At 42.7% G+C, this 17,270-nt stretch overlaps 1 protein-coding gene across 2 annotated transcripts in view; it reads left to right on the plus strand.

Moving 5' to 3' along the window:
- The window catches only part of ascc3 (activating signal cointegrator 1 complex subunit 3), a 619,273-nt gene that overhangs the window by 46,240 nt on the left and 555,763 nt on the right, over positions 1–17,270 (plus strand). For both annotated transcript variants that reach the window (XM_041188004.1, XM_041188005.1), the window contains exons 5-6: positions 2,153–2,273; positions 14,570–14,768. In XM_041188004.1, coding sequence (XP_041043938.1) covers positions 2,153–2,273; positions 14,570–14,768 — 320 coding nt within the window. The remainder of the gene's footprint in view (positions 1–2,152; positions 2,274–14,569; positions 14,769–17,270) is intronic.

The raw sequence follows: 17,270 nt of genomic DNA on the forward strand, positions 1-17,270 counted from the left end.
AACCCTGGTTCAATGACGAGTGCAGGAAGGCATGCCAGGAGCAGTACCAAGCATACCTAAAAATGAGATGTCAGCCTGGTAAAGCTATAATACAGGACTACTTGCATAAGCAGTAAGTGATAGACAGGGCTAAGCGACCTCACAACCAATGGATCAGATCTAAGCTCTGCACTCCTGCCACATCCAGTTGTGAATGGCGGTGGAGAATTAAACAACTCACTGAAGGAGGAATCTCTACAAACACCTCCACCTTCAATGATAGAGGAGCCCTGCACATCAGTGCAAAAGATAAGGCTGAAGCATTTGCTGCAATCTTCAGCCAGAAGTGCTGAGTGGATGATCCATCTCAGCCTCCTCCAGAGGTCCCCAGCATCACAGAAGCTGTTCTTCAGCCAATTCGATTCACTCCATGTGATATCAAGAAACGGCTGAAGGCACTGGATACTGCAAAGGCTATGGGCCCTGACAATATTCCGGCAATAGTACTGAAGACTTGAGCTCCAGAACTTGCCACGCCCCTAGTTAAGCTGTTCCAGTACAGCTACAACACTGGCATCTACCTGGCTATGTGGAAAATTGCCCAGTTATGTCTTGTACACAAAAAGCAGGACAAATCCAACCCCGCCAATCACTGTCCCATCAGTCTACTCTCGATCATCAGTAATGTAATGGAAGGGGTCATAAACAGTGCAATCAAGCAGCACTTGCTTAGCAATAACCTGCTCACTAACGCCCAGTTTGGGTTTGACCAGGGCCACTGAGCTCCTGACCTCATTACAGCTTGGTTCAAACATGGACAAAACAGCTGTGAGGTGAGGTGAGAGTGACTGCCCTTGACATCAAAGCAGCATTTGACCAAGTGTGGCATCAAGGAGCCTCAGTAAAACTGGAGTCAATGGTAATAAGGGGGAATAGGGTCCACTAGTTGGAGTCATACCTAGCACAAAGGAAGATGGTTGTGGTTGTTGGAGGCCAGTTGTCTGAGCTCCAGGACATCATTGCAGGGGTTCCTCAGGGTGGTGTCCTTGGCCCAACCATCTTCAGCTGCTTCATTAATGTCCTTCCTTCCAACATAAGACCAGAAGCGGGATGTTCACTAATGATTGCACAATGTTCAGCACCATTCGTGACTCCTCAGATACCGAAACAGTCTATGTCCAAATACAGCAAGACCTGGACGATATCCAGGCTTGGGCTAACAAGTGGCAAGTAACATTCGCACCACACAAGTGTCAGTCAATGACCATCTCCAACAAGAGAGAATCCAACTATCGGTCCTTGATGTTCATTGGCATTACCATCGCTGAATTCCCCACTATCAACATCCTGGGGGTTACCATTGACCAGAAACTGAAATGGGCTAGCCATATAAATACTGTGGCTACAAGACCAGGTCAGAGGCTAGGAATCGTGCGGCGAGTACCCCGCCTCCTGACTCCCCAAAGCCTGTCCGCCATCTGCAAGGCACAAGTCAGAAGTGTGATGGAATACTCCCCACTTGCCTGGATGAGTGAGGCTTCCACAACACTCAAGAATCTTGACACAATCCAGGACAAAGCAATTCGCTTGATTGGCACTGCTTTCACTCTCTCCACTGCTGATGCACAATAGCAGCAGTGTGTACCATCTACAAGATGCACTGCAGGAATTCATCAAGGCTCCTTCGACAGCACTTTCCAAACCCACGACCACTATCATCTAGAAGGACAAGGGTAACAGGTAGATGGGAACACCATCAACTAGAATTTTCCTTCCAAGTCACTTGCCATCCTGCTGTTCCTTCACTGTCGCTGGGTCAAAATCCTGGAATTCCCTTCCGAACAATACTGGGTGTACCTACCCCACGTGGCCTGCAGCAGTTCACGAAGGCAGCTCACCACTACCTTCTCAAGGGCATTTAGGGCTGGGCAATGAATGCTGGCCCAGCCAGTGAAGCCCACATCCCATGAATGAATTAAAAAATGATTCTGTGGTCAGAGAGAATACGTAGTTCAAAGTGTTCATTGTACTGAACAATAGACCTATTTTGGAGCATGGATATAGTTACTTCTTTCTCTGGCAGGAAAGCAGTGAGCTTTATAATTGCGAGGAGTATGTGTACATAATTCATTTATTAAGTCTCATTATTTCAAAATTCTCTATTTTGTTTTAGTTGTTTGAGCTTCTTGGACCTGAAGGATTGGAGCTAATTGAGAAACTTCTGCAGCACAGGCGTACGATTGTAGAAAAAACTCCCACTCACACGACAGACCTCAAGCTGAGTTTTCTTCAGGGTAAGGAGATTTCTTTTTGGAGAAAAAGTGTTCTTAGAGCAGAGCCTGAATTTTAAATCATTACAGCACTGTTGAAAGCACATGAGTTCTAGGAGGTGGTATTTGTACAATCTGCATAGCAGGAAACTTGCATTTATTTAATGCCTTTAATGTTTCAAAAAGAGTCCCAAAATGCTTTGAAGAGGCAATATCAAAATGTGGATGCTTTAGATATTGAACTTTGTGGCTGAGCCTAAAGACAAAGCTTTAGACTCCCCAGTTCTTAGCCAGAATGAGTTGTGGCTCATCCAAGGCTGTCGGTCTATCTATATGAGAACAGAGAAAATGTAAAGGGGCCAGGGGAGATGGTGGAGAGAAGGAGCTTGGTATCATTAGTGCAGACACACAAGTTGACTCCACGGCTGCAGATGATGTTGCCAAGGGGCAGCATGTAGATAAGAAAGGGAAGAGATTTTTGGATAGATCTTCAGGAGTTTCCAGAGATAGTTGCGTGCAGGTGGAAAGAATATTCCACTGCTGGATATACTCTGACTATGATTGAATAGGCAAAAGAGATCAAACAAGGCATATTGGAAGAGGATGGCGTGTTTGGTTATGCCCAGGGCTGGAGAAAAGTAGAGGAGGGATAATGCACAAGAGATGTAGTCATCCAGAATTTATTCACGCATTTAGTTTGGACTGTAGCAGGGATAGTAACCCAATTTGGAGAGATCTATACAGGAAATTGTAGGTATGATGGATTTGGGAGATAACAATGTGTTCAAAGCCTTTGGAGAAGAACATGTAGGTGAAATTTCCAAGGGCGGTGTTGTAGAGTGTGTATTTCTCATCTAAAGGCTTTTCATTGATAAGAATTATTGTGTGTAAGATAATGCTAATACACCCGTTAAATTACATGGAACTAGTTGTCCCATTACTTTGGAATGTCTTTCTTAATTTTCTAACATTCTTTCATAATTTTAAATGTTTCTGTTCTATAGTGTCATAACCCATGTTGCTCTAACAAAAAAAAGACCCAATTTTTCAAATCTTTAGTCCTATTTATATTTCCCCATATCAAGCAGCATTCGAGTGAATTTTCATTGCACCCTCTCTGAAACTTCCTATAAACGTCAATAATGTACACAGTACTCTAACTGAGATCTAATTAAGATGTTATTATCAGCTTATGATTACCTGTTAGCTTTTATACTCTATATGTTGAGATAAAAGCTAGAATTCTATTAACTTTTTTTTTCTGAGCAGCCTTGTCAATCTGAGTTGTTGGCCTTAATGTTCCGTGAAGGTGAGTGCGAGTCCTCAGTCAGTGCTTCCCATCCACTGTTGAATCTGGAGATGTGAGCCTTTGGTTGAATGCCACAAGTTTAATGTACCATAATTAAATGTCTAAAAAAAATGTTAGTGTTGGACATAGGAACAGGAGTAAGCCATTCAGCCCATCGAGCCTGCTCAGCCATTCAATTAGATCATGGCATCATCTACCTCTACACCAGTTTGCTGTGCTATCCCCATATTCCTTGATGTCATTAGTATCCAGAAATCCATCGATTTCTGTCGTGAACATGCTCAGTTGATTGAGCTTCCACAGCCCTCTGGGGTAGAGAATTCCAAAAATTCACCACCTTCTGAGTGATGAAATTCCTCCTCATCTCAGTCTTAAATGGCCTGGCCCTTATTCTGAGATTATGTCTCCTGGTTCTAGACTCACCAACCAGGGAAAACATCCTATCTGCATCCACCCTGCGACATCCTGTAAGAAATTGGTACGTTTCAATGAGATCACCTCTCATTCTTCGAAACTCTAGAGCATACAGGCCCAGTTTTCTCAATCTGTCCCATTAAAACAATCCTGTCATCCCAGGGATTAGTCTGGTGAACCTCTGTTGTGCTCCCTCTTTGTCAAGAATATTTTTCCTTAGGTAAGGAGACTAAAGCTGTACACAATACTCCAGGCGTGGTCTCACCAAAGCTCCATAGAATTACAGTTGGACTCAATTACAGAAATGCTTACATCTTATTTTTTTATTCACTCGTACTGTGAGCCTTGTTGGCAAGACCAGCATTTGTTGCCCATTCCTAGTTGCCCTTGAGAAAGTGGAGGTGAGCCATCTCTTGACCTGCTGGTGTCCATTTGGTGTACGTACACCCACAGTGCTGTGAGAGAGAGTTCCAGGAGAGTTCCAGTGACAGCGAAGGAACAGTGACATAGTTGCAAGGCAGGAGGAACAGTGACATAGTTGCAAGGCAGGATGATGAGTGGTTTGGAGAGCAACTTGCAGGTGGTGGTATTCCATTATGTGTGCTGCCTTGTCCTTCTAGGTGGTAGCGGTCACGAGTTTGGAAGGTGCTATCGAAGGATGCTTGGCAAGTACTGTTGGTGGAAGGAGTGAATGTTTAAGGTGGTGGAAGGGGTGCTGATCAAGGAGGCTACTTTGACTTGGATAGTGTCAAGCTTCTTGAATGATGTTGGAGCTGCACTCAACCAGGCAATTGGAGAGTATTCCATCACATTTCTGACATGCGCCTTGTAGATGGACAGGGTTTGCGGAGTCAGGAGCTGAGGTTTGCTTTAGAATTAATAGCCTCAGACCTGCTCTTATAGCCACAGTATTTATTGGGCTGGTCCAGTTAAGTTTCTGATCAATGTTGGGGGAATCAGTGGGTAATGCTGTTGAATGTCAAGGCGAGAGGGTTAGAGGCCTTGTTGGAGTTGGCCATTGTCTGGCACCTGTGTGGCATGAATATTAGTTGCTACTTACCAAGCCTGCATGTTGTCCAGGAGTTGCTATATGTGGGCACAGACTGCTTCAGTGTTTCTGGAGTTGCGAATGGCACTGAACGCTGTGCAATCATCAGTGAGCATCTCCACTTCTGATAATATGATGGAAGGAAAGTCATTGATGAAGCAGCTGAAGACCCTTAGGTCTAGAATACTTAACTACTGACCAACTCCTGCAGTGATGCCCTGGGGATGTGAAGATTGGCCTGTAACAACCACAACCATCTTTCGTTGTGGTAGGTATGACTCCAACCAGTGGACAGTTTTCTCCCTGATTTCCATTGACTTAAGTTTTGCTAGGGCTCCTTGAAGCCACTCGGCCAAATGTTGCCATAATGTCAAGAGCAATCACTCTCACCTCTCTTCTTGAATTCAGCTCTGGTTTCCATGTTTGGACCAAGGCTATATGAGTTTTGGAGCTGTGTTGCACTGTTGGAAGCCAAACTGAACATTAGTGAGCAGGTTATTGGTGAGTAAGTGCTGCTTGATAGCACTGTCACTGATATCTTTCTTCATTTTGCTAATGATTGAGAGTTGACTGATGGGTGGGTAATTGGCTGCATTCGATTTGCCCTGCTTTTTGTGGACAGGTGAGCAATCTTCCACTTATTGGGATGCCAGTATTGTAGCTGAACTGGACCAGCTTGGCTAGAGGCGTAACTAGTTCTGGAGCAAAAGTATTCAATACTACAATCAGAATGTTGTCAGGGCCCATTGCCTTTGCTGTATCTATTGACTTTCCTGTCCCTCGATATCACTTAGAGTGAATTGAATTGGCTGAAGACTGACATCTGATATGCTGTGGACTCCAGGAGGAGCCTGAGATGGATCACTTGGCATTTCTGGTTGAAGGTGGTTGCAAATGCTTCTGCCTTGTCTTTTGCACTGATATACTAGGCTCCCACATCACTAAGGATGAGGATGCTTGTGGTGTCACTGCTTCCCGTTAGCTGTTTAATTGTGCACCATTATTCACTGTTGGGTGCGGCAGGACTGCAGAGCTTTGATCTGATCATTGGTTGTAGGATTGCTTTCCTCTGTCTATCGCTTCCTATTTCTGCTGTTCAGCATGCATGTCATACTGTGTTGTGGCTTTACTGGATTGGCACTTCATTTTTAGATCTGCCTGGGGCTGCTTCTGACATCTAATTTGCACACTCATTGAACCAAAGTTGATCCCCTGACTTGATGGTAATTGTAGAATGAGGGATGTGCCAGGCCGTCAGGTGCTGCTGATGGCCAGTTTTCAGCTGCTTGATCTGTTCTGAATCTATCTCAGTATGGAACTCGTGCCATGTTGGTGTATTGGTCACTCTAATGAATGCTGTTACGGACAGATGTATCTGTGACAGGTAGATTGGTGGGGACAAAGCCAAGTAGTTTCTTCCCTCTTGTTGGTTCTCTCACTACCTGCCGCAGGCCCAGTCTGACAGGTATGTCCTTCTAGCTTGATCAGTGGTGCTGTTGTCACTCTTTGTATAGGGCATTGAAATCCTGAACCTAGAGTACATTCTATGCCCTTGCTACCCTCAGTGCTTCTTTGAGAACAGTGGGATGGGTGGGTGTCATTGTTACTTTTGATTGGGCGTAAGATGAGGAACACATTCAACATCCACAGCAGCAAGGACATGCTGTGGATGGAACTGGAGATGGACAACCAAGAGTCGAGTTCGTGCAATACTCTACTCATGTAACATGGACAGAGGCATAACTTGTTGGCCTCTTCACAGGGCAATAATCCTAAAGGCTAATTATAGGTTAGAGACATCTGCAGCATCCTGGAGGAAGACCTGCAATCTGGTGGTCACATGCACCATTGACTGTGAAAGTCACCATTGCCCTCAATTTTTTTCTGAACTTCTGGCTCCTTCAAGGGTGTTACAGAGTGTACTGCAAGCCTCGTGGACTGCTACCCCTATGACCAAGATGCCCCAATATCTCTTTATGTTTTGGTGTCAAATTTAGTGTGGTAATGTCCCTGTGAAAAGCCTTGGGACATTTTACAAAGTTCAAGGTGTGATATTAATACCTGTTGATGTCACAACTGTAAGAGATGATGTACTGGTAGCTATAAGAGATCGTAGGGAATTGTTTGGTTCAGTGATTTGTACAGTCCACTTACCAAGAAATTATCCTAAATTTCAAAATCACATTAGTGTATATCCCACTTTTGTATTACTCAACTTTGTGCATTGTGCCTTGTTAATTGCCACGAAGGAGACCATTTAAAATTGCTGTTCCATTATTTTGAAATGACATTGAACCACTGACAAGATCAAAAATTGAATGTTATGAGCAATTTGCGCAAAATGAACCACCCTATGCAAAAACAACATATTGTTGTTAGTATGGTGCTCCATAGTGTGTTTAAGGCACAGATTTCAGAGAGGTTATTGAAAATCAGAATGCAACTATAATTTCATATTTGATTCCTTTTGTCATCAACTGGTAGATGAAACGTGGTGTACTGTACGCTTACTGTGTAACCATAGCTTATTGAGGCTGATGGTTGAAAATAGGCTAACCTCTATTATTATTTCCATAAGACCATAAGACATAGGAGCAGAAATTAGGCCATTCGGCCCAACGAGTCTGCTCTGCCATTCAATCATAGCTGATAAATTTCTCAAGCCCATTCTCCCGCCTTCTCCCCGTAACCTTTGATCCCCTTACCAATCAAGAACCTATCTATCTCGGTCTTAAGTACACTCAATGACCTGGCCTCCACAGCCTTCTGTGGCAATGAATTCCATAGATTCACCACTCTCTGGCTGAATAAGTTTCTCCTCATCTCTGTTCTAAAAGGTCTAAAAGCTCTGAGGCTGTGCCCTCGGGTCCTAGTCTCTCCTACTAATGGAAACATCTTCCCCACGTCCACTCTATCCAGGCCTTTTAGTATTCTGTAAGTTTCAATCAGATTCCCCCTCATCCTTCTAAACTCCATCGAGTATAGACCCAGAGTCCTCAAACGTTCCTCAAATGTTAAGCCTTTCATTCCTGGGATCATTCTCGTGAACCTCCTCTGGACCCTCTCCAGGGCCAGCAGATCCTTCCTGAGATACGGGGACTAAAATTGCTCACAATTTTCTAAATGTGGTCTGACCAGAGCCTTATAAAGCCTCAGCAGCACATCCCTGCTTTTATATTCTAGTCCTCTCGAAATAAATGCCAACATTGCATTTGCCTTCCTAACTACCGCGTCAACCTGCAAGTTAACCTTAAGAGAATCTTGGACTAGGACTCCCAAGTCCCTTTGCACTCCAGATTTCTGAATTCTCTCCCCAATTAGAAAATAGTCTATGCCTCTTCTTCCTACCAAAGTGCATGACCTCACACTTGCCCATGTTGTTTTCCATCTGCCACTTCTTTGCCCATTCTCCTCACCTGTCCAAATCCTTCTGCAGCCTCCCTGCCTCCTCAATACTACCTGTCCCTCCACCTATCTTTGTATCATCTGCAAACTTAACCAGGATGCCCTCAGTTCCTTCGTCTAGATCACTAATGTATAAAGTGAAAAGTTGTGGTCCCAAAACTGACCCTTGCGGAACTCCACTAGTCACTGGCCGCCATCCTGAGAAGGACCCCCTTATCCCCACTCTCTGCCTCCTGCCAGACAGCCAATCTTCTATCCATGCTAGTATCTTGCCTCTAACACCATGGGCTCTTATCTTACTGAGCAGCCTCCTGCGTGGCACCTTGTCAAAGGCCTTCTGGAAGTCCAAGTAGATAACATCCATTGGCTCTCCTTTGTCTAACCTACTCGTTACCTCCTCCAAGAGTTCTAACACATTTGTCAGGCATGACCTCCCCTTGATGAAACCATGCTGACTTTGCCCGATTTTACCATGCACATCCAAGTATTCTGAAATCTTATCCTTAATAATGGACTCTAAAATCTTACCAACGATCGAGGTCAGGCTAATCGGCCTGTAATTTCCTGTCTTTTGCCTCCTTCTTAAACAGGGGGGTTACATTAGCGATTTTCCAGTCCTCTGGGACCCTCCCTGACTCCAGTGATTCCTGAAAGATCACCACTAATGCCTCCACTATCTCTTCAGCTATCTCCTTCAGAACTCTGGGGTGTAATCCATCTGGTCCAGGTGATTTATCCACCTTCAGACCTTTCAGTTTTCCTAGCACCTTCTCCTTGGTAATGGCCACCATACTCACCTCTGCCCCCTGACTCTCTTGAACTTTGGGGATGTCACTCGTGAAGACTGATGCAAAGTACCTTTTGTCTTTCTTTCTTTTCATTGGATTGGAATTATACCATGTCGCCTGGCTCATAAGGGCTGTCCATTATTGCTCTGATGAGATGTGCTTAAATTGACCATTTGAAACTCGCTGAGATAGTGAATTAATTGGGGGTGACAGTGGGGACCATGACACTCCCAAGAAAGGATACAAATGGAGCACAATGAACTACAGACAGAAACCAGTTCTGCCTAGTGAATTTACTTGTCTGGTCTGGGGCAGGAAGTGCAAGCTGCTTTCTGAAGCAGGTAGGAGCATCGTTAATGTACTCAAAAATTGATGGGAAATTCTGCATACAATTTTCATAAAATCTGGGATGCCATGTCTGACCTATGTGTAAGAGGTTTAGTGTAAATAGTTGTGGGGAGTGGAAACAGGTGGAAGGATATTTTTAGGCCATGTCTGCACTACTTTTTTAAGGTTATTTTCTTCGATGCTGGAGGTTATGCATTCATTAGTCTTCGTACCAAAGCTCTGGAACACTTCCATTAAAGACTGAGGTCTATCATGAGAATTCAATGGCAGGACAAAATCACAAACGACGAGCTCCTTCATTGTGCTGGGCTCAATGGCATGGAGACCATCCTCCAGAAAATTCAACTTAGATGGGCAGGCCATGTCTCCTGCACGAATGACTACAGAATCCCCAAGCAGGTCTTCTATGGGGAACTGTCTCAGGGCAAGTGACATCAAGGTGATCAGTACAAACAATACAAAAGCATCCTACAAAAGAGCCTTACAAACTTCTGCATTGCAGATCACTTCTCTTGGGAAAGTATAACAGTCGACCAGCCCATATGGAGGTGAGCACTGAAATTTGGTTCAGCATGCTTCACGAACTATCTACGTCAAACACGAAACATCCAATGTGCCCGGAGAAAGACCTGAGGCGATTCTGCCAAGCAAATTTATTTAGATATTTGCTGTTTGTTGATTTCTCTTTAGTTTTTAATAGCATGCAACCATTCAAGCTTAGAGAAAAATTGAAAAACCTTGATGTTAATCCTACTCTCCTACTTCGGATCAGTTATTTCCTTCACAACAGGAACCAACAAGTGTTAATTTCTGGGATTTACTTGGAGACCATGTTAACGAATTCTGGATCTCTGTCACCTTTAATTTTCATCCTTTATATGTATGACAGTCGATCAGAGTAAGATGACATAACGACCCTGAAGTATGCTGATGATACGGTACTTATGGATCTCATAAGCAATAGCAAAGGAAATATGGGAACTTGATGGAGAATTTCGTAAAATGAGGTGATAACAACTCTCTCCAATAGAACTTAAACACGATGAAAGTACTGGATGCAGATTTTAAGAAAAAGCCAGCTAATATTGTTTCTGTGAAGATTCATGTGGACATTGAAATGGTTAGTAACTGCAAGTATCTAGGTGTCAAGGTAAATGATAAGTTGAATTGAGGGAATGGTATTGTTATGAAAGCCACACTTAACCTTATTGGAGAGCAAGAGGTCAGGAACTCCAAGTTCTGCCAGGCGTGAGCAAGCTGCACATGTGCAGTTCTGCATTTTTAAGTTGTTCAAGCCCAGGACAGCCCCAGCATGCCTGCCCATAAAGAAAGAAAGGGAAAACAGTACGAAAATGCGTGTCATGTTACTGGGAGTGGAGCACCATTGAAGAGAAGTGTCCCAGGCAGGGGATGGGGAGAGGTCCCAAAAGAAGTCTCCCAGACACGGGACAGGGACAGGTAGAGATCCCAGTTAAGTTAAAAAGAGAGAGGAGCAAAGAAAGAGGTTCCAAGTAGGGAAAGAACTGCGATTAGCAGACTTTAAGTGAAGAGGGCTTGGGAGAAGCCCTGAAGATCCAAGAAGGCAGAAGAAGGTTGATGAGTCCATGCTGTGGATTATTGAAGTGAGCAGTGGTATTCTGCTTGGACAAAGTTAGAGATTCAAGACACTTGCTTGGTCTGGTCTAGGATTATAACAGTGTACAGCAGCCAAAGAGCTGAAGTTGTACATGTGAGTTGGTGCTTGAGTGCAGTTTTGGGAACCCAGGGGACCGGAATCTCGGGAGAAGAGATTGAAACCCCGCAAGGTGGGCTGTCATTGAGGCTGTCTGAATTTATGTAAGTTTGGAGAGAATTCCAAGGCGAGCTCTTCAAAGTTGAAGACTGGAATCCCTTGTGAGAGAGACGGCGTTTCAATGAGATTGATTGACTCACAGTGTTTACTGATGTCTGGGTGGGCTGTTGAGAAATCTGCGGATTCTGTCTTGGTCCCATCTGACATTTGTTGTGAAGTGCAGTGTGTTTGACCACTGTTTGCCTGTTAAGCCACATGTATCTCATGTTAACCCTGAATGTTAAGAGGATAAGATAGATATTGTAAATTGTTTTATTTTTGTGATCTTGTATAGTAAAGTTTATTTTTGTTTGTTTGAAACCCATGGAATCTTGTGGCGTTATTCACTAAGCAAGTGTCTTGAATCTCTACCTTTGTCTTCTTTGAACAAAATATTATTGGTCCCTAACCAGATTTTACCAAAACCTTGTGGGTCTGGTCTAGGATTGTAACAGTGTACAGATGTGGTGGCCAAGGGGCACACATGATTATACTACCTCAGAAAATTAAAATCCTTTTGAGTGGATCTGACAATCATGAAACTCTTCTAGACGCTGTTGTTGAGTGCTATCTTTTTTGGATATCTCGCCTGGTACCTTTGTTTTAGGAAAGTAGACTCTTTAAGGGTACAGAGATTATTGAACCAGGCAGGAAGGGTATTTGATGAGCAGATCTTTCCTGATGAAGTCTGTTCTCGAAAAGTTTTGATGAAAGTAGAGTGTTGTGAACAATGATACTCACCCCATGTCTCAGTATTACTGTTGGATGTGTTCATGGAAAAGGCTGCAACCCCTCAGATGCAAGACAAATCAATTCCTGATAAAAACAAAAACAAAAAACTGCGGATGCTGGAAATCCAAAACAAAAACAGAATTACCTGGAAAAACTCAGCAGGTCTGGCAGCATCGGTGGAGAAGAAAAGAGTTGACCTTTCGAGTCCTCATGACCCTTCAACGGAACTGATTTTTCTTTACAATGAGAGGGGTGAAATATAAGCTGGTTTAAGATGGCGGCGGGGGGGGGGGGGGTGGGGGGCAACCTTAAACTAGCTTATAAATCAGTTCCTGAACTTGGTTGTGTCCTTCTTTATAGGATCTTTTAATAGAAGTTTGATGTGTGGCCAAGGATATGCACTCAGGGTGGGCCTCCCTGACTGATTATTTTAATGTATTGGAATAGCTTTTTTATACATATTTTAATTATAGCTAGATCTCTGTGATTTTCTTTATTTCTTTGTTATTCATTTATATGTAATTTTTTAACATACAAGCAATATACCCAAAATGAACTTCTGTCTGGACAATGAAGTGAAATTGAATTGAATTGAAGCGGGTTTTTAAAAAGGGATGCAAGGCAGATTAGGCTGCTCAAAAACTGTCCTGTGTCCTCTTGCCAGCATCTGTACCTGCAGACAAAGATAAAATTATTTTACTTTGACAGACTTTTTGCTGGTTGAGGTTCCACTTTGCTAAGGAAGTTGTAGGTTACTTTGGCATGTGAATGCCATCCAGACATTTCTCCTGGGTATTTCTTTAGAGCCAGACAAATTATGACATGTTATATATTAAGTGACATTGCATGACAGAATGTTCGAGAACTAGCGTTGCCTCATTTCTGCCACCCATTTCTTCAGGCCCAGGTACACCTGCCCTCAATGACTTTGTGTACGATGTTCTTGGAGTCTGGGTCAGTTGAAAAGCGCTTGCAGATCTGTTCCATCTGCTGCAGAGATGCTTGAAATACCGACTTATGGAGCGGGTACCATAAAATGATATGGGGAAATCTTTCCCTATTCAGCATTCTCTCAACTTAAGCAGCTATCAGGCATGGGATTGGGTGCTGGGCTGCTCTACTGTCTGCAGACTCGTGCCATCAATTTTGTTCTCTGCTCCTTAATATTGTCCACTACTTGTCTGTCTTTGTAGCCTTAGCAAAGGTTGTTAATTGCCTGTATGGCTATTGAAGCTCTCAAAGGACTTCAGTTTGTTGTGACTCTCCCATTTAATTGGCCCCATCCCTTCAACTTTAGCTGTACAGAAAATGCAGCATGGAAACAGGCCATTTGACCCAACCAGTCCATGTAACTGTTAACATTCCACATGAGCAAATAGTTCTAATCTCATTTACCTGTCCTTCTAAAACTTTTTCCTCTTTTCCCTCGCCCACCTATCTAATTTTGAATTTTATTATAATTTCTGCTTTGTTCACTAACCTTGTACATGAATTCCACAGCCTCACAACTCTTCTGTGTTTCATAATTAGCAATTTTTTAATGAAACGAAAGCCCTAATTTTCCACAGCCTTTTGTTTAAATTTCTTCATGTCAAGCAGCATCTTGGTGAACTGTGTTGTACTTTCTCTGAAGCCTCAGTATCCGTCAATAAAAATAAAACACTGCAGATACTGGAAATCTGAAATAAAAATATAAAGTGCTAGAAATACTGAGCATGTCTGGCAGCATCTGTGGAGAGAGAAACAGAGTTAGCGTTTTGAGTCGAATAAAACTCTTCATTAGAACCGAAGAAGTTGTCATTATTAGCTTGAAATGTTAACTGTTTCCATCTCCTTCGATGCTGCCAGACCTTCTGAGGTTATCCAGCACTTCCTGTTTTTATCTCAATACCGTTCCTATGATTATGGTAGTATTCTGCTCTCATCACTTGTCTGCACCTGATGAGACAAATAATTTTGCAAAGGAGCTTACACCAGAAAATTAAGTAGGAATTAGGTTAGTTCTGAAACTTAGAACTGACATATCTGCAAATAAAAACTGGCTTCATTGGATATATAGTCACAGCGGTGCTTGATATAAAAATGTTTTTGGCCATCAAAATAGTTTCTAGTTGTCATTAAGTATCTCTGAAAAATGATTTCATTAAAATGAATTGTTTATTTTTGTCATTTTTGCATCCAAATCGTTCAAATTAATGCAGAGAAATTGCTGTCTCTGTAATTCCCTCCCTAAGCCTCTCCATCTTCCTCTCCTCCATTACAGCAATCATTAAAGCCCTACCCTTTTGACCAAATCTTTGGCTACCTGCCCTAATGTCTCCTTACGTGTATTGGGCTTAAGTTTTGTTTGATTATGCTCCTGTGAATGTTTTACTTTGTTTAAAGCACTATATAAATGCAAGTTTGTTTTTTTGTGAGTTGAATAAAGCTGATTTAATTTTACAGATGCTTCAAAAAAAGGTGTGGGGGGAAATGCACAGCCTATTTATGGCTGTCAAGTCACTGTTCATTCTGAACAAGAAAAGCAATTGTTAAAACAGTATCGTAGAGAAGAAAAACGTCTAGCCAAGCGAGAGAAAAGAGATGAAGGGGAATTTTCAGAAGGACTTCAATACTTTGATCCAAAAGAGTTACGTTTACAAAGGTAAGACAACGATTCAAAATTATATATTTGTAACTATTGTAGTCTTGCTCATCTAATTGGGTTATTGTTAAAATTGTAAATAAAAATGAATTTTACTTTTATTGACAAAACGTTTCAGTTAGCAAGTGGAATTTTTAAAAACAAATTTGTTTTTGCATTCATAAATGTCTGAGGATGCAAGATAATCTGGGAACAGATTGGAGAATCTGATGGGCAGGAATGCAGTGTTACAGGAGGAGGAGGATGCATTGCCGGGTGGTCTGTAAAGTGGAGGGCAGTTTGACTTCAATTCTGCTAGGCTTCCCTTCTCAATACTCCTAGGCCCCAACAACCACTCCAGGTCTGTCAGATCAAGACAATGTCCTCCTACCATCAGTCTCCCCTTTCTTCAGTGAGATTCCAGAAGGTTTTGTCGGTGCTCTCAACCCTCTAGACCACGTTCCTAATGCTCCCTTGCCCCTCCTGATCCCAGGATCTGTCCCATTGCCACAGAACACTTCTCACTATTGTTTCTAAGACCCCTCCAAAATGCTGGCAAATCCCATTGCAGCACCATGATATTTGGGGTTTTCTTCCTAGCGTTCCCAGATCCAAGAGCTGCGCTCCCTTGCTGATAAATCACAGATTTGGTATTACAACAATTTTAACTGCCATTATTAAAATATAATGGCCCCGCTTCACACTCATTTTCTTGCAATGTTTGTCTCACATAAAGAGCAAATTAAATCACAGAAGCTCCCTGATTTTAAATGGTAAGATTGAGCATTACTTTGAATACCTCTAACGCTACACTTCTAATACTGTGCAGTGATAAGTTGGGGGACCAAAGATAGCTGCATGAATTATCTCAAGGGTAGACAGCTTATTAGGCTAGTGCCATACTACATCAATAATTAGGGGGAGGTGGTGGCATAGTGGTATTGTTGCTGGACTGGTATTCTAGTGACCCAGGGTAATGCACCAGGGTCCCGGGCTCATCCCATGGTAGATGGTAAAATTTAAATTAATTAAAAGTCTGATGATAACCATTGTCAATTGTTGTAAAAACCCATCTGGTTCACTAATGTCCTTTAGGGAAGGAAATCTTACCTGGTCTGGCCTACATGTGACTCTAGACCCACAACATTATTGTTGACTCTTAAAATGCCACTTGAAGAAGGGAAATTATGGATGGGAAATAAATGCTGGCCTAGCCAGTGACACCCACATCCCATGAGCAAATATAAAAAATGTCTTTTTGATCATGGTTCCTTCCTGATCTTCGGTCATTTACCTTGAGGTTTTTCCAGCCTTCAATTTCCTCTTTTTAATGCACCTCGTTCCTTTTGTCTCATCAGATTATTTCCATGGCTCCTCTCCCAAGAGACTTGGGGTTTAAAAAAAATACTTGCAAGAACTATCAAACAATATTTCCCATTCTATTGCAGTTGAGTTGAAGATGAATTTTTTTTGCCCGGAATTACCACAATGGTAATTACCCTGTAAAACCATAATTTTTAATAAAATAAAATTGGAAAGAAAAACTTGAGGAATTAGATATCAACTTTATATATTAACAATAATATTTCATTATGAGATCAATGAGATGCTCAACTCAACCATTTTAAAATGGTCTTTCATGAATAGATTTCCTTGTGTATCGGAAAACATTAACTAGTTTTCAATTCATTGAAGCAGACTGATGTCAGTTACATAATTGAGTGGGCTGTTGGGGAGGGTAGAATTTGATTGGGGTCTCTTTCTAACCCTTGTTGCAATTTTGGAAACTCTGAAACAATGGCATAAACTTGGACAGTTTCTTCAGTGGTCCTACTGGTCTTTTTTGTTCATTCAAGGAAAGAATTGGCATCACTGGCTAGGCCAGTATTTGTTGCCCATTTCTAATTGTCCTCGAAAAGATGGTGGTGAGCTACTTTCTTGAGCCGCTGCAGTCCATGAGGTGTAGGTACACCCACAGTGTTGTTAGGGAGAGAGGCTTAGAATTTTGACGCAGCAATAGTGAAGGAACGGCGATATATTTCCAAGTCAGGATGGTGAGTGGCTGGAGGTGGTGGTGTTCCCGTTTGTTGGCTGCCTTTGTCCTTCTAGCTGGTAGTGGTCATGGGTTTGGAAGGTGCTCCCTGTGGAGGCTTGGTGACTTCCTGCAGTGCATCTTGTAGATGGTACACATGGCTGCCAGTCTGCGTCGGTGGTGGAGGGAGTGAATGTTTGTGGATGAGGTGCCAAACAAGCAACTGCTTTGTCCTGGATGGTGTTGGGCTTCTTGACTGTTGTTGGAGCGGCACTCATCCAGGCAAGTGGAGAGTATTCCATCACACTCCTGACTTGTGCCTTGTAGATGGTGGACAGGCTTTGGGGAGTCAGGAGGTAAGTTACTCGCCGCAGAATTCATAGCCTCTGACCTGCTCTTGTAGCCACAGTATTTATATGGCTAGTCCAGTTCAGTTTCTGGTTCAATGGTAACCCCCAGGATATTAATAGTGGGGGATTCAGTGATGGTAA

Source organism: Carcharodon carcharias, chromosome 5 (assembly GCF_017639515.1).
Source record: "Carcharodon carcharias isolate sCarCar2 chromosome 5, sCarCar2.pri, whole genome shotgun sequence".
NCBI lineage: Eukaryota > Metazoa > Chordata > Chondrichthyes > Lamniformes > Lamnidae > Carcharodon > Carcharodon carcharias.